Source organism: Ostrea edulis, chromosome 8, assembly GCF_947568905.1.
Source record: "Ostrea edulis chromosome 8, xbOstEdul1.1, whole genome shotgun sequence".
Lineage (NCBI taxonomy): Eukaryota > Metazoa > Mollusca > Bivalvia > Ostreida > Ostreidae > Ostrea > Ostrea edulis.
In genome coordinates, this window is record NC_079171.1 from 16,191,097 (window position 1) to 16,210,354 (window position 19,258).

The window sequence follows — 19,258 nt, forward strand, 5'->3', positions numbered from 1 at the left end:
CAACTAATCGCAAGAGAAATTAGCCGCTATAAGGGCTCTTTCCTGCGTATAATGGTTGGAGTTGGGATCCAGAGAAAGAACAAATTCTTCGTCTAGACCAGTTATGGAAGGAACTGTCGGAAAATACGAATGTCCTGTTTTTGTAGGCCATGCGTTATTGACGAGTCACACAGACAACTTTGGTAGGCAGATAATTCTGGTGTGCAGTCCAGAAAAACTAATTTAAACAGAATAAAACTTTCTAAGCTGCTTTTAAACATATGGTCATCCTGGGACGATGATCGGTACATCAGCTGTACATTAGCTAGAAAATCTACCGCAGTGCGCAGGAACTCCCGTCGGAAACTATGTTTGGCAGTCAAACATCGTCGGATTCTGGGTATCCGACGAACGAAGGTAGTCAAATGGATACAAGAAAACTTTGAATAAAGAATATTCTGCCTAATTTTTCAATAGCTAACGTTCTCATTTATATAAAATAAATGTATCGAGCTTTAATTCTTACGTTTGATTCCATAGATTTAATCATCAATGTTTTGATTTACCCGCACAAGAAAAATGACTATCATGAATTGTTCAATCTTACAAAACATGCACAGGTAATGCAGGTAACACAGATAACATCCTGTGTATTTGGGACGGTATATACAAGCTAGCAGGGTTTCCTCGGGCTTGGGTCTTCACACCTGCCTTGAATTAGCTCACCCCCGCACTTAACTTACCTGAGGAAAACCGACCGGTTGAAAACTCGGTCTTTAACAAATCCTTTATTAATAATTCCCTGGAATGTTGGACAACTCGCCCCCAAGACAACTCGCCCTCAAGACAACTCGCCCCATCTTAGGACAACTCGCCCTCTCTCAGGACAAGTCGCCCCCTTCTCTTGAGACAACTCGCCCCCAATATTATGTATACATATATTATCACATTTTATTTTTATTTTGTGTGTGTGTGTTAGTGTTATTTACACTTTTAACCCTATAAAGATACGTCTTTTTATTTCATACTTTAATACGAATGGTAAATTCTAATAGAATTATACACAGATTTGATTATTGCATTTCAGAAAAAGTTATATTTTTCATAAATCAATTGGATTTACTGATCTTCAGGTAATTGATTAAATGTCTCCAAATACTGAGAAATTTGGGGGGGGGGGGTGAGTGTTTTTTTTTATATCGATATAGTATACATAAGTGTAAAGGTGAAGCATGAATATTCTGATATATGTAATTATATTTCAATGCGTTTCTCACCTAATTCCCGTTGAAAAATGATAAAATTCCCATTTTAGAAATTTTATAACGGCTTTGCTTTACGGATTCTTTTTATCCGGGGTGATTCTTTTTACGCGGCGATTTCAAAGTGTAAAGTACTCTGATGATGAGTACCTCATAACGTTTGAAGTAAATTTATAACAGCTTGGGTGAAATCAAACAATTAGATTTAACAACAGACGCAGATTATTGATAATTATACTACGTCAGCTGTAGACCAAGCTAATACTCTCCCTATACCAAACGCTAACTTGTTTCCGCTGAAATTATATATTTTACATGTACATAAAAGTGATGATGAATTTACTGAACCCAAACACTGGATTTTCACTAAAATCTTTCGTCTTGCATAAAAAGACACGAAGTTCGGTATTTATGTGAACACGTCTTATTGTCTGTGATGTATATACTATAAGAAATTCATTAATTTTTGCTAAAACACTTCTTGGACTTAGACCAAAAATAATAATTGTAAACATGTATGATATGAAGGGGGCGAGTTGTTCCGAAGAGGGGGCGAGTTGTCTTGAGGGCGAGTTGTCTTAGGGGCGAGTTGTCCCGATGAGGGGGCGAGTTGTCTTGAGGGCGAGTTGTCTTGGGGGCGAGTTGTCCTGATACCATTCCCTGTACTCCGGATACTGCATATTCTGTATATCGGCCGGCTTACACAGTCCCAACTGCTATCAATTAACTTTAATTATCCTGTGTAAACCGGCCCCTCGATGATACCCCATCCTAATTGTTGCGGTCAATTGTATTCGGTGTACACAAGGTCCCAACTGCTCGTAATTAGCTCTAATTATCGCATTTAACCACGATGACCAACCTGTCGGTATGCGGTCGATCACATGCGGTGTACACCAAGTGTGTCTCAATGGAAGCCACAGGTACGTAAAAGAGTGCAACTGGCGATGAGTCGCGATCAGTTTAAAATAATACCTGATTTTTAGGGGATGCACTTTTCAGTTATGACAACACCACGCACGAGGTAATGGCGCCCTCCCCCTAACGACAGAGACGAGAACTGACATTAAAAGACAAAGTTCAATTAATCGATGAATTCGATACATTCTTGGAATGAAACAAAATCGGCAACAATCCCGTTATGTTTTCCAAAAGCAGGGTTTCCCCTCGTGGACTTCTCGGAGCTCTACGGCGAGTCAGACAGTGATGATATGCAGTTAGTTAGCACAACTCGCCATGTCCGGTCGATCACTCGGCATTGTATTAGTTTCCGTTTCACAGGTTGTGACAGTTGAAAGCGATACATTTACAATGGAAGCTGGGAAAGACAAATTTTAAACGAACACAACACAAACTTGACGAACGTACATAATGTAGCACTTGATAACGGCGATGATGTAGACGAAATCGACAATTTACCAACAGAAAATTGCGCGAATAATTCCCAGATTTTAAACTGTTTTATAAAAATTGAAATTTTTCAAATGAGCACGACAATAAAACACTGACATTTATATGTTTACATTTTGAATTCTTTTGTGATATATTAAAACGTTAGCAATCATTACACAAGTATGCATAGATAGTGAATACAAGGGAAGCAACTCTCATTATTGTCAACATTCTGCACTCCGGACTCTGTGCAAACCGGCCAATTTCTTTGGAACCACACATAGCCGGTTTAGACAGATTGTACTGTATATTGTTAAACATTCTGTTCGAGAAAATTTCACTCATACAGAGACGTCACAAGACATCCGCATAATCAAGTAGTATCTTCTGTACATGATGGGTTTGTTAACTAAGTATATTTACTTTTACAAAAGAAACAAAATCAATATTCGGGAAGCTTTAATTATTTAGACAATTTCCCGAGGAACAGAGAACTCTGAATGAAAAAGACTCCACTGTGCAATGAATGACCAGAAATTTCACTACATGTAAACCTTTATGTCAAGGACGAAAGGTGCTTAAATTAGATAATGCCTCATATATAAATGGAACAAGTCATTATGATAGTTTTGAAGTTGTTTGTTTGCAAGAATACCTTACTACTTTCAGAAAGCAGAGACTTTGCAAACTACAGATGGAGAGTCCGCATCAGACATGACCATCGATATAAAGGAAATGACAAGATGATTCAGATGCTAAACTCAAGAAGATTAACATATATTTCAATAGGATTCCTTTTTCAATTTTGTGTTCTTCTATTTTATTCTTTCGATATACATAACCGGGAGGTGGTAGGTTTGAGCCACGCTCGTACCATGACCGTGCCAAACCTAAGACGTTAACATAGGTATTCTTCCATCGACATGTACTCAGCATTTAGAAGTGATAATCACGTGTCTTTTGGATATGACATTAAAAACAAAGGTCCTGTGTCGCGTCAGACATTGGCACGCTAACCATTGATCTACATTTGTGGTACTACGCCTACAACTGGTAACGTCTCAATATGAGTGGAAAATTCTCAACGGGACGTAATACAACCGTATTCTGGCTCAAACATTATTTGAACAAACTTGAATCTGCACTACCTGAGCATGCTTGCATATTGATATTGATATGAGTAATCTTGGCACTTCTACTCTTTAAAAAGTTTCAAACGCTTTTCCCTCGATGTTCCCATTTAAAATTTCTAATTCAACCAACCCCTCTAGTGTCCCTACCATACTAATTTAACTTTATATGTACGTAATCCCTGACCATGAGATATTTTCGCATTTATTCATCTAATTGTGGTTCACATTGTCCGTGCTATATTGTATTTATATAAACAAACGTACAGAATAAAAGCAGTAAGCCTTCTCCAGAGGTATAGCAAATGGAAGGTATTTAGCGTAATAATCTCACCTTCATGACTTTCGAGGAGCTCCATTTTCGCAATTTTTCTATGCTACCGTCATCCCAGTATGTTGGAACAATGAAGACAAAATGCTGTACTTTGACATCTAATCTGCTTAATTCATTCCACATCCGATTAAGAAGCTGTGATACCATTGCAATGTACACCTTTCCGTTTTCTTTTTTTGGAACCTATAGAATTAAACCACTTTCATCTTAAATATTTCAAGGATGAAAATCTATCATAATCAATTATTCGTTGCTTTTCCAAAAGCTTTTCTTCCTTGGAAGACGGTATCACATAGTTGAACTATTTTATAGTCTTCGGACAATGCATTTTCTCTCCTTTGTGATTGGCAGAAAATGTATGATGTGAAAATTCTAATTTAGTTAATTGGTTGAAATTATGTTCAATATCAGGGAGATAATTTCCTGATAATCTAATTTACGTACGACTTAACGATTGTACAGGATTTTCAATCTTAAAACAGAGATAAAACGAAGAGAAGAGAGAAGAAAAATTGCAACATAATGAAACTGATATTTTAATCCTATTCATAACAACTATCAAAAACGCTTCTATAATTCAACAAATGACAGAAATTGTCCATTTTTGCATGTAAACCTTAAAATTCTCTTGATAAAATTTGAGGAATTTTCAGCTATTTAGTAGTCTTTGTTTCTTGTTATATAAAAAGATTAAACACACTGAACATCTTCTTTCCACTGGTTGTTTTTGTTGCTGTTGTTTTTAGATTGAAAAGAAGCAAAGTTTTCTATTCCTAGTACAAATATATTCAAGGTCATATTAGAAGATTTATTGTGCAGCAGTGCCTAGTAGGTGTTTTTTAAATTCATTTCATATAAGATTTACTATTTTAGAAAAGTTTGATTACGTGGTAATTTAATAAAAATATAAATACTTAAACACCCCTACTAACGTGTTCGGAACATATTCTTTATCGGTGTTAAGTAGAGCGTAAAATCAAAGACTATCGAATGAAATATAATCTCGCTGCTCCGAGACGACAACGCGAGCTACTTGAGACCCGGTGAATTTTCTACCGGATATGGATGTGCTTTAACGAATTCCAGTGCTAATGTAAGTATCAATTAGAAATTATGGTATATTGTGCTTTATTTGTTTTTGCAATATATAGATCTACGTATCAATGCATCATTTTCCTAATGCCATCAGCTAATAAAGCTTAAATAAGAAATGGTAAGAAAGAGTTATCGCCCTTAGATTTGGACCTAGGCCAACTTTTAAAGAACTCTTGATTATCGTGAAAAAATATATTGAGAGGACATCTTCCTATTTCAAAGTGCCATAATTAAATTTTAATGTTGCATAGGGATTGTGTTTAATTTATTAAACACTGCAATGTTGCATACAATTTACCATTTCCACGCAGAAAAGATTATAGTCTGTTTCATGTTTGAGGTATATATGTATCTGTGAATGTGCATTTTACAAGCAAAGAAAGATGCATTGCAAGTATCTTAAAACTTCTAAACTTAACATTTCTTTGGTGGAAACATAATAATCATTTTCCTAATTTAGTAGTATAGATAAAGTGAATCTATTTTATGAAGAAAGTAAATTTTATTGATTGGATCTATTGTGGTGACCAGGGGCTGTATACTACCCATTCATAATATTTTTGATATGTAAAGATTTTAATAATTAAACTCATTGATGCATGCAGCACACCTAAGAAAATTAGATTGAATAAAAAGTATATGACATGTATTTGTATGATTATCATTTAGAACATATGTAAATGAAAAATTCCAACTTTTCCTTATATGATATGATTTAATAATAATACCATATTTATATAGCACCCTTTTCATACACTACATGTATGTACGCTCAAAGGTGACCAATTATGGATTGTTTTTAAGTGGGGGAAAGCAACAATAAATGGAAATTAGAACATGACTAGATGTATACACACACACACACACACACACACACACACACACACACACACACACACACACACACACACACACACACACATATATATATATATATATATATATATATATATATATATATAATGTCCTTTTATAGAAGTAATCTTACAAGAGATGCCATGGCAAACAATATAATAATTTAATGTTCATGTTTTTAATGCATTTTGATACTTCAATATGGTTGAAATGAAGGTATTTCTGGCAATAATTTGACAAGTTGGAAGTGAAACTATAGTAAAATAGGAAATACATTCGGTTGTATTTCGCGTTCTTGATGTGTTACTTCAAAAATACAACCTTTTACCTCCGAGGGGATGGTGCAGAGTAGACGTTTCTATACTCTCTTATAAAGAAGACAAGTGGCTAGCAAATCCTGACCAAATTTCAGAGCCCTGATTGTGTTTGCTAGAAAAAGCATAAATCCTCACATATTTTTGGCTTCTTGCTATGACGTATCAACTAACATGAAATATTTCATTTCGTGCTCAGTCACAGTTTTAATATAAATTGATGTTGTCTGTAGCATTTAACAAACGTTATTGCGCAACTTAATGCCTTGCGTTTGAAGATGTCATAACAATTCAATTCAGTTTGATATCTAATAAAATAATTGAACATCAGTTTAAAAAAATATCTCTGTGTATTGAGAAAAGGTTAATATTCCTAAATATTAGAATGTTTGGAATATCTTATTTTTACTATGGCGCTAGTCTGAAACCTTTCCTACAATATTACTCATATTTTGAAACCTCGACTGTGTTATCTTACTTGACTCAACTTGAAATCGTAAAACAATTTGCATTTGTCGTTTTCTTCTTTCTTGTAGCTTTGGATTGCGTCCTTGCCAAAAGCTTTGAATTCTCCCTTTTCATCCAGAAGTAGACATATTCTATCCCATTTTCCTAAGGTCTTCACAACCGTAGGTGAATCTGAACAGCAGAGAGCCATGTTGCAACATCTGTCGCCAATGTCTATGGCTGCCACGTAAAATTCTGAAGATACAGAATTTTAATAGATTAATCATACAATTAGAATATTATAAAACAGATTCTAAACATCCGTAAAAAGCAACCATGCTGAAAACCCTTTGGAAAAGCGTATATTAGGAAGGACAACTCTTTTAACTATAGTCCATCTGAACATGCCATTACTGGTGATGTTGATATAGTGGGAAATGAGGATATCAAATCACTTATTCTAAAAAGTCCTAAATACGGAACACTTCGATCTTTCAATTGGCGACAGAACTTCATCTCTATAATGAATTATATCGAAGATTATGTCGGACGATGTGCTAAATATGACAAAGAAGAACTTGATACATTGTCAGAATGGATTAAAAGTATAAGAGGAATAGTAAAATACCGCATTAGACATATCAAAATAAAAGTTCGTACCATCTATCCTTCTGTGTTTAGTAAACCAGAAGTGATAAAAGAATTAGAGAGGTTACATGAGGAATATGTTTTCGTTCCACCTTGTAACAACATTGTCTTTGTTTGTAAGGCTCATTATTACAACTGTATTTTAAACGAGATTTGCATTAATTCCACTTCCGGTAATCGTACTTATACTCCAACCGTCCTTTCAAAAGATAAAATTCTTCACACATGCTTCAGATTTAGACACATTTAATATCCAAGTCAATGGGTCGAATGAATTTGAGTTACCGTACTTATACTGGATTCCTAAACTACATTAAAAACCTTACAAACAAATATACATTGCTGAATCCAGTAAGTGATCTACCAAGCCCCTATCTTTCCTCCTCACGAAAATATCAACAGCTGTGACGGAAAAACTTACTCTTCGACTACATATGCCAGAAGTGGTGTAATTCAAATGTGGATTCTAAAAACATTCTAAAGAACTTTCAGTAAATTTTGAATTGCAAAAATTTTCTCAAATCGACAACATTAAAAAGTATGACTTTTCAACACTTTACACGACCAATCTTCACAATCAATTAAAGTCTAGACTTTTTGACATCATAGATAGTTGTTTTGTTAACAAAAATGTAAAACCGAAATACTGATATCCAGTGATCAGTAATAAAAAAAAACTACTTTCTTAAAAACCACCCTGATTCCAAGCACAATTACTCTGAAGTTGAATTAGAAAATATATGAGTTCCTCATTAACAATATCTTCGTGGTCCTTGGTGATCAGGTCTTCCAACAGTCTGTTGGAATTCCCATGGTCACGAAATGTGTTCCTTTGTTCGCTGATCTGTTTTTATATTCATAAGAGGCAGAATTTATTCAGAAACCTCTACGTTAAAAGAAAAAAATATCTTGCCGTAGCATTCAATTCGACGTTTAGATATATCGACGAAGTTTTATCTATTAGCCATAATAATTTTCATTCATATGTCGATTCGATATATCCCTGTGAGTTCGAAATAAAAGACACCACAGAGTCGTACACTTCTGTTTTATACTTAGATATTTTATTGAAAGTAGATAGTAACGGCAAACTAATAACTCAACTTTATGACAAACGGAATTACGGCTTCTCAATCGTCAACTTCCCATTTTTATGTAACAATATTCCATTACCACCTGTATATTGTGTTATATATCTCAACTGATTCGATATGCAAGAGCTTGTTCTGCGTATAGCCATGGCCATTTTTTAAATCGAGGCAAGCTACTGACAAACAAGTTGATGGTACAGGGGTTTCAACAGTCTCGCTTAAGGTCAGCATTTCGCAAATTCTATGGTCGTTATAACGATCTAGTTTGCCAATACTATCTATCAGTGGGTCAAATGTTGTCTGACGTGTTTCATACCGATTGTTAGACCGTTCTTGGCACACTGATTTTGACTACGGATACCTCCGCTTACCTGAGCAAGATATAGGGCTCACGGTGTGACCGGTTGATAGGGGATGCTTACTCCTCCTAAACATCTAATCCCACCTCTAGTGTGTCCAGGGGTCCGTGTTTGCCCAATTTCTCTATTTTGTATTGCTTACAGGAGTTATGAGATTGATAACTTATTCGTTATCTTCACCTTTCATTAAGATATGCACCTGGTATTGTCGTGATGATTGGACAATTTTTCTTCAATTTAAGGGGCTTTTTTCTACTTATGGACTTGGTCATATTTTTATCTAATTCTTAAAAAATCATGAAGAGATTTGATTCAAACCTTGTAAATACATTGTTCTTTGACTGAAATTTATAAGATTCTTCTCAATGCACTGGTTACATCAAAATAAGATTATGCGAACAATCTTGTGTTTGGAATCAAGAAGACCATCTCGAACCGCTTACAGAAGGTACAGAACACCACAGCCAGGCTTGTGTTGTGGACAACGACACTGGATCATATTTCCCTAGTTTTAGCGCAGCTGGATTGGTTTTAAATGCAGTATTGTCCGCAATGCAAAATCTTTGTATTTACATTCTGTGCGCCAACGGAATGTGTTCCCGAATATCTACAAGACCGCATTGACGTGTATTCCCCATCTCGAATACCAAGATCTAGCTGAAACATTGCCGAGACTCACTGTGCCAAATATTTGTACGTCTTTTGGAGAACGCACGTTTAGTTGGGCGGCAGCCAATTTGTGGAATGACCTTTCGCAACATGTTAAAGTTGCCAAAACATTAACGTTTTAAAAAAAACTGTTGAAACCCCTCTTTTTAAAAATTGCTTTCCCTGACTTTTAAACTTCTTACACAGTATTTGTTTTTTGTCAATGGCCGTTTTAATGCAACTTTCTAACTCTTCTTGATTTTTTATTCCGTTGATTTATAATACTTCGCATATTGCTCGACATACAAAAACTCAATAACAAAAATAACAATTTAGCTATTGATGTAAATCATAGTGGGGGGATGGTAATTTTACAGATTTAAGATGTTATACCATAGTGTCATTTGATTTCATTGAATTGTGCTTTATAGTTTTATACGATTTCTTACCCTTGTAAAGCGCCTTAGAGTAATTTGTTTTATATGAGGCCCTATATAAATTCATTATTATTAAATTTACGACAACAAACACCAATATGTAAAGGTGACCGAACAGTGATCAATCTAATAATTCCTATAAAGAATACAACATAGAGAGTTGGGCAAACACGGACCCCTGAACATACCAGAGGTGGGATCAGGTATCTAGAACACGGACCCCTGGATATACCAGAGGTGGGATCAGGAGTAAGCATCCCTTGCCGACCGGTCACACCCGCCATCTATCTTGATCAGGTAAACAGAATAATCTGTAATCAAAATCAGTGTGTCAGGAACGACCTAACAATTGGTATGAAATACGTAAATAAATGACAGGTTGTATTGGTAAAGTAAATTATTATAACCATCATAGAATTTGCGAAATGCTGACTGTTGAAACCCCTGTAACATCAACTTGTTCATTATTAGCCTGCCGCGATTGAAAAAACTAATCATACGTAGAACTAGCTCTTGCGTATCGAATCACTTGAGAGACAGATCGAACCCTAATTCATAATCCCGCGCATCACCTTATTGGCTAGCCAATCAGAACTCGGGACAACAAGTAAATATTGATGAGTACACTATCGCGTGTTGGGATGGTGTGAATTGGTGTAATGTACCTGATCCACCAATGGCGAGGTGTCTACAATGACGAATATGTTTTAAATTAATCTGGAAGATGAATTTCGCATTACTATATAATCTAAACAAACGTGAAGGACAATGATGGGGGTTACATGTACAGTGTATACTACCAAGAAAGGGGCAACGGTTATTGAATGGGAGGGATATTCTTGATTTTTTTTAATGGCTTAGAGCATCCATTTGATGCATATTGTCGTATATCTAATTTCACCTCGGATGTATCCAGGGGTCTGTGTTTTCCCTACCCCTAATTTTGCATTTTTTATGGGATTTATGATATGAATCATTGTTCGTCATCGTCACTTTTCATGCAATAGGTGCGTCAACATATATCTTTTCACTTACATGTATGCATGTTTATCGTAAGCTATATATCGATCTTTAATGAAATGAAAACCTTTTCAGAGTATTATAGTATTAGCTGTGATACGTGTATATCTTTGTCCGAAACTTCGAAATAATTCAGTTTGGAATGGTTAACCAATAAGAAGAATATTGTACATTCAAAGATTTTATTAAACTTCCCGTACCTGTATACAATTATTGATGCTCTGTCAAATTATTTTGTCTATATTTTTTTCGTCAACTAATTGCATTTCACACCGAGATTTTAAAACACCCTTACAGTAGACTCGAATAGGTTTTGTTCTACTATGCAAGCTTGAAAGTTAATAATTCATCCATGTGGCGACCTATCCACTGCACACTTAAAGATATTGAATTCGGGAGGGGGATTGGGACAGTTTGAGTGGATGAAGACCACCACCCATCGCCTCCGCCACACACATGTACACAATTTAAGGTTTTGAAGATCGGACAATTTAAGCACAATTACCTGTTGCTATTGTTTTTTGGTAGGTTTCTTTGTGGGGGGTTGGGGGGTTGGTTAGGTTGGGGTTTTTTTATTCCTTTATTTTTGTCAAGAATTTTAAATGTCCCTTAAAAGCCTCTGATACATTATTCTAAAATATAACTTATGTTAGCACGGGGTTAATGATATGCAGTTTGGTCATGTTTCGTCATTGAATAGCTTTTTTTTCATAAATAAAAAAAAATATCGGATCCCTACGATCTATGTCTATAACAATGGCCTGTGTATAACTTGTATATTCCATACGAATTCACAGGGGCTAAGCCGGTTTTGAGTCCGAACTCTGTGATACCATAAATATACACTATATCTATGGTATCACAGAGTTCGGACCCACCACCGGCTTAGTCCATGTGTACAAATTCGAAGGGTTTTCGCCACAATTGGGGGTCACCTAATCCGGGTATTTGAAATTAACAGATTCTGAAGTGTTTGACTTCTTGTGAAAAGTGTGAAATATATTGGATCGACGCAAGATTCTAGTGATCTTAGACTAGATCTGATATTCTGCAAACCAAATATAGTTCACACTTTTCATACGAAATCAAAAACTACTGTTAATTTCAAATACCTAAACTAGATAAATGTAATTCATAGTTCTATTGTTACAAAGACCCTAGGAATTTGCATGGAATATACTTGTTATATATATATATATATATATCATTGTATTATCCAGACATCCCGATGAACATTTTTTTCTCCCGAAAGGAATTTTGTGTATAATATTTTAAATGTTTATAAATTTAGTCATTTGATAGTAGGGTGGATTATTAAATTAAGATATATTTATTGACACAGCACATGTCCAGTTTATTAATTGGTAAAACACATATGGTATCTAGATTGCCAATACAACCTATCATTGGGTCAAATGCTGTCTGACGTGTTTCATACCGATTGTTAAACCGTTCTTAGCACACTGATTTTGACTGCAGATACCTCCGTAGGATATAGGGCTCACGGCGGGTGTGACCGGTCGACAGGAGATTCTTACTCCTCCTAGGCACCTGATTCCACCTCTGGTGTATCCAGGGGTCCGTGTTTGCCCACCTATCTATTTTGTATTGCTTGTAGGAGTTATGAGATTGATCACTTTTCGTTATCATGTGTTGTTGTAGAGAAGATTTTTTAAAATTGGTCAATATTTGGCAGTTTTTGTCCCGACTCTAAGGCCCCAGGGGTGCAGGAGTTCTGAAAATAACGCTTTATGTCCTTCTTGTCCCAAAGATACTTCATACTAAATTTGAAATGAATTGGACTAGCAGTTATTAAGAAAAAATTAAAATGTTCAATTGTTGTCGTACGACGGACGACAACCAATTGTAATATGTCACATGGGTTTATTCAGGTGACATATAAACTAAGGTGCATATATATGATTTTAAAATGGTTGGCCACCTATTAGGACATAAAATTACTTGTTATTGTAAAAGAAAATATGTTACCTACATATGTAGGTATGCTCCATCTGTGATACAAGACACAATTTTTTATTTGATCACTTTATTCTCCTGTGCTCTACAACATGTGTAATATAATCCAATTTTTCACTGAAACTCGCATAAATATCCCCATGTGGCCTATTTATAACTTGTTTGAATTATCATAACCAAGAAAATATACATAAACAATTTTTATGTATTTGTCTAGTTTTATCAAATTTATGAAAATTCATTTAGCTTCTACCAAGTTCAATTAGTCCAAATAGTGACACTTCTCACTGAGGTACTTTTGTTTGTAAACGAAAAACCGCGAGGGAAATACATCAAAGGCGTTCTATATACTTTCTACTAGTCGTAGCTTGTGTACATGGATAAGTGCCATTTTCATTTTCATGCAGCCATATAAAATTTGTCCGTGTATTAACGCTATGTACCATTTTTGTTCAATGTCAGGAAATACTACCAGAAGCAGTAAAAAAAACACCAAGTTTTCCTACATTCATCACCTGTAATATCGAACTAAAGCTAAACTCCTACCCGATCGTAAAAGCAAATCACTAGTAAAATGTATCTTTGTTCTCGTCTGATCAACATATCTATGTTAGTGATTGCATGCTTTCTCTCTTGTTTTATTGGATGATGAAGGTAGAAAAATTCATAACCCATGTAATCTGGTTGTGTAATTTTTTCTGCAATTATTGTTACCTTCATCAACCGACAAAACAACAAAGAAAGACATTTTATTGTTCTTATTAATATTTTTAAATATTTTAAAAATATGAAAACTACATTTAAGTACTGAAATATCATATCGTTGACCCATTTGTTACTTTAAACGGTACAGTCAATGCACCCTTTGACCTTGAAGACGATCCATATTTGGTAATGATTTCACGGACAGATGGTACTGAAAACCGGATCGAACATACATGCATTCATTGTCTTTGATGAAAGCAATGTCAACTTAAAAAAGAAATATAATAGAAAAGATTCAGTGAATGTAAATATATAATGATGAATGTATATCATTGAAGTATAATAATGTATTTTCTGCAGTTTAATTCTATTTTGTAACTCTAGCGATTATAATATAAATTTTTATCTAAAGTTTGATCCCACCATACCCCTCGGGATTGTGATTTCAACAAACTTCAAGCTGTCCTGACTGGGGATTAATATCTCATCATGTCCCTACTGCTATTGAGAATTTTTTTTTTTTAGATATTTTTCCTATATATTCCTTGTATTAAACATTTACCCCCTACTCTGGCTCCATTCTACCCCGGGGACCATGATTTGAACAAGCTTCAATCTGCACTACCTGCTGATTATTGCATATGAATATCGGTTATCATGGTCCTGTTGTTCTTGAGAAGAATTTCTTTAGGGTTTATATGTATATATATCCAAATTATGTTTTTAAAAAAATCACAGTGTCCGGTATAAAATATTAAAAGAAATAGAATAAACAGTACACAAAGTTAAAAATTTAACGCAAGCGCTTTCATTTTATACTCCTCAGGCGTTACATTTTAAAATAGTTTTGAAATGGTCTGACGTCTTAAAGGCGTCCTAACATTTCACGTACATAACGACGTCATAAACGAATGAAGGGAAAAGGTTTTTACGTGAAGCATATTATGACGTCATAGATAATAACAGTAAACATATTTCACAGTAAGCTATTGAGAGCCGGTTTTAAAGTCTTAACAAAGTGTCTTTCTTTTTCTCGTCGGGAAATAGTATTTTCTGTATAGAGTTTATAAAACGGAAATACACTGAATTGTCCGTGGCCACACACATCAATATGTTCACTAACTTTAATTTTTCTGTATTCGGGTGCTGAAATGTGTTGTTTATGAACTCGTATACGAGTTCGCAGAGTAGTTCCAGTTTCACCGATATAATGTTTTCCACAGCCAGCACATGTTATAACATAAATTAAATTTTTGGTGGAGCACGTCATATGTGAATTTACCGGAACTTCCTTGTTGTTAAATTTGAACGAACTTCCTTCCCTTAAGTATGGGCACGTTCCGCATCGCCGATCGTCACATTTGGTAACGGTGAAAAAAATTTTGTTGGACTTTTCCTGAAAATTAGATTTACATAACAGTCTCCTAAGATTTTTCGGTTGTCTCTTGCTGTTGATAAAAGTATATTTCTTCATAATTTTCCCCATTTTTTCATCTGTTTTTAGTAGGTCGTTGAGTTGCCGAACGATAGATGTAACATTAGAGTTCCTTGGGTTGTATGTTGTAACAAACGGTAAAATGTGTGAATTTGTTATGGGATTGATTTTGGATTTATTGATAAGATTTTCTCTATGGAGTTCTCTGGCTTTCTTGATTCCGTCGTTTATAAGTTTGATTGGATAATTCTGTTTTTGTAAATAACTATTTAATTCCCCTAAACATTGTTCTCTGGTAGGTTCTTCGCTAACGATGGTACATATTCTTCTGGCGAGGTTGTAAGGTATGGCACGTTTTGTGTGTCTTGGATGCGAGGACGAAAAGTGTAAATACTGGTGAGTGTCCGTGTGTTTGTAAAAAATATCTGTAATTATTTTATCCTCCTTTTTCATAACAGAAACATCCAGGAATGGTATACAAGATGTACTGTAATCCATTGTGAATTTTAAATTGATATCCAATTCGTTTAGAATGTTCTTAAATTTATTCAAATCCGTACTGTCTTTGTTCCAAATAATGAAGCAATCATCCAAGTATCTTTTCCAGTTTTGTCTTATATATAGACCGAATTGTTCATCAAATGATTTTTTAACTTTTTGGTATAATAATTCCTCTAAAGTTAAAAAATCATTTGATGAACAATTCGGTCTATATATAAGACAAAACTGGAAAAGATACTTGGATGATTGCTTCATTATTTGGAACAAAGACATTACGGATTTGAATAAATTTAAGAACATTCTAAACGAATTGGATATCAATTTAAAATTCACAATGGATTACAGTACATCTTGTATACCATTCCTGGATGTTTCTGTTATGAAAAAGGAGGATAAAATAATTACAGATATTTTTTACAAACACACGGACACTCACCAGTATTTACACTTTTCGTCCTCGCATCCAAGACACACAAAACGTGCCATACCTTACAACCTCGCCAGAAGAATATGTACCATCGTTAGCGAAGAACCTACCAGAGAACAATGTTTAGGGGAATTAAATAGTTATTTACAAAAACAGAATTATCCAATCAAACTTATAAACGACGGAATCAAGAAAGCCAGAGAACTCCATAGAGAAAATCTTATCAATAAATCCAAAATCAATCCCACAACAAATTCACACATTTTACCGTTTGTTACAACATACAACCCAAGGAACTCTAATGTTACACCTATCGTTCGGCAACTCAACGACCTACTAAAAACAGATGAAAAAATGGGGAAAATTATGAAGAAATATACTTTTATCAACAGCAAGAGACAACCGAAAAATCTTAGGAGACTGTTATGTAAATCTAATTTTCAGGAAAAGTCCAACAAAATTTTTTTCACCGTTACCAAATGTGACGATCGGCGATGCGGAACGTGCCCATACTTAAGGGAAGGAAGTTCGTTCAAATTTAACAACAAGGAAGTTCCGGTAAATTCACATATGACGTGCTCCACCAAAAATTTAATTTATGTTATAACATGTGCTGGCTGTGGAAAACATTATATCGGTGAAACTGGAACTACTCTGCGAACTCGTATACGAGTTCATAAACAACACATTTCAGCACCCGAATACAGAAAAATTAAAGTTAGTGAAAATATTGATGTGTGTGGCCACGGACAATTCAGTGTATTTCCGTTTTATAAACTCTATACAGAAAATACTATTTCCCGACGAGAAAAAGAAAGACACTTTGTTAAGACTTTAAAACCGGCTCTCAATAGCTTACTGTGAAATATGTTTACTGTTATTATCTATGACGTCATAATATGCTTCACGTAAAAACCTTTTCCCTTCATTCGTTTATGACGTCGTTATGTACGTGAAATGTTAGGACGCCTTTAAGACGTCAGACCATTTCAAAACTATTTTAAAATGTAACGCCTGAGGATTATAAAATGAAAGCGCTTGTGTTAAATTTTTAACTTTGTGTACTGTTTATTCTATTTCTTTTAATATATATATATATATATATATATATATATATATATATATATATATATATATATACTTCCATATTTGGTCTAAAATCTAATATATATATATATATATATATATATATATATATATATATATCCATGTACAACTTTGATCCCCTATTGTGGCCTCAGCTTCACAATTTGAACAAAAGTAAATCTGCACTACTTGGAGATGCTTGCATATCAATATCACTCATTACGGTCCTGTTGTTCTTGAGAACATTTTTAAAGATTTTTCGTACATGTATATATTACCATGAAAACTTTCATCTCCTATTGTCGTCCCATCATATCCCTGGGACACAAAGGCCAATTGGAAGAAACTCAAAGTCAGGAATCTAAACTTTTCTAGCGCAGTGGTTCTTGAGAAGCAGATATTTAAATGAACCAACTCTATGTTTGCTTTTCTGATTATCTCCCTTTTGAAGGGGATTTGGTTGGAAGTTATACCAAGTCCATCAGAAATGTTAATGTTTTGCTTTATGATAAAGGAGAAATGAAAATTAAGATTGTGTACAGGGTTGTATGGTTAACCTACTCTTGATTTTGTATTCTTTATAGGATTGTTGAGAATGATCATGGTTTGTTATCTTCACTTTTTTCATAAAACAGATGCAATCCCCACATACACACAGAGAGAGAGAGAGATAGATAGATAGATAAATAATATCATAAGTCAAGTATATATATATATATATATATATATATATATATATATATGTGTGTGTGTGTGTGTGTGTGTGTGTGTGTGTGTGTGTGTGCGTGCGTGTGTGCGTGCGTGCGTGCGTGTGTGTTCGCTTAACCATTCATTTTAGAGACTTACTGTCTTTGTTCCTCATCTGATTTTCTCCATCGCCATCGTGATGATTTCCAGTTAACGGTTGCCTTTCCGATTCTTCAATCTTTCTTTTTTCAGCTGTAGAAAAGTACCATACAACAGCACGGTAAGGCTAATATTAATTTCGGTGCATTTTAATTCATTCGATCAAAGGGTGCTGATAACTACGCCCAAGTATATCAAGACACTTCGAAGCATGACTAGTCCAAAATTAGAATTCTATTTTTTCTAGTGGTCAGTGCGTGATTTTAATTTCCCTTTTAACAAGAGGCCAACAGGCCTTATCGGTCACCAGAGTATTAGTTAAAAGTATCATTAGTACCAAGGGCTATGTAATCTATTTAAAAAATTCTGATCTACTTACCTAAGCAAAATTCAAATATTTAACAACAGTATAAAACAAGATGTCTTCTTAAAACTTAAATGCTCCCAAAGTGCATATACTGATGAAAATCTTACATAATATAACATACGTAACATTAACACGATATGACTAGTTTGGACCTGTCCTAGAGTCAAAACCTTAAGGTTGCAAAATTCACAATTTTGGTACATCCTTTCCTGCTTTTCCTAAATATGCACTTGATTGTTTATACCGTATCAGGAAACATAAAGAGTCTCTCAAATGATAAATACAATAATCTTTACAATAAATCTGGTCCCACCCTGGAACCAAAACCGTTACCCCTTGGGATCATGAAATTTACAATTTTGGTAAAAAACGACATACTCCTTCTAAATATCTGTTTAGTCACAATTTAGTATCAATAGCATTAAATAAGATATTATCTAAATGTTTTACACATATATACTATATAATACTACGTTTTGGCCCACCCTGGGGTCAGAACCTCTACTCTAAGGATCATGACATTTACAAGTTTGGTAATGTTGCTTCCTGTATTTTAAAGGAAAACACAATCACGCACACACTAAGTGAAATAGTTAATACATTGAGGTGATCTAGTAATTACATGTACAAGGCCCTAGGGGTACATGAAGTGATTTGAAGTACTATGATCACTTCTTTTATATGACTTACTGACAATGCCGCTCTCCATTTTTGTTTCCGTTTCTCCCTCATCATCAGCTGTAAAAAAAAAAAAAAAAAAAAAAAAAAAAAAGCGACATACAACAGCACGGTAAGACTAATAGCATATAAATACAAACTTTTCTCAGATTATTAACATTGTGAGTTATTACCGCCTTTTGTACACAGAATGCTAAGATAGTGTCAAGATAACGCGATGACCAA

The 19,258-nt window shown here is 34.6% G+C and overlaps 1 protein-coding gene across 1 annotated transcript in view; it reads right to left on the reverse strand.

Annotated features, from left to right (window-relative positions):
- Positions 1-19,258, reverse strand: part of LOC125661494 (uncharacterized) — a 75,615-nt gene that overhangs the window by 16,197 nt on the left and 40,160 nt on the right. Inside the window, exons 7-10 of the mRNA XM_056147027.1 lie at positions 19,046-19,093; positions 17,989-18,081; positions 6,840-7,063; positions 4,098-4,280 (exon numbers count right to left, since the gene is read on the reverse strand). Coding sequence (XP_056003002.1) covers positions 4,098-4,280; positions 6,840-7,063; positions 17,989-18,081; positions 19,046-19,093 — 548 coding nt within the window. The remainder of the gene's footprint in view (positions 1-4,097; positions 4,281-6,839; positions 7,064-17,988; positions 18,082-19,045; positions 19,094-19,258) is intronic.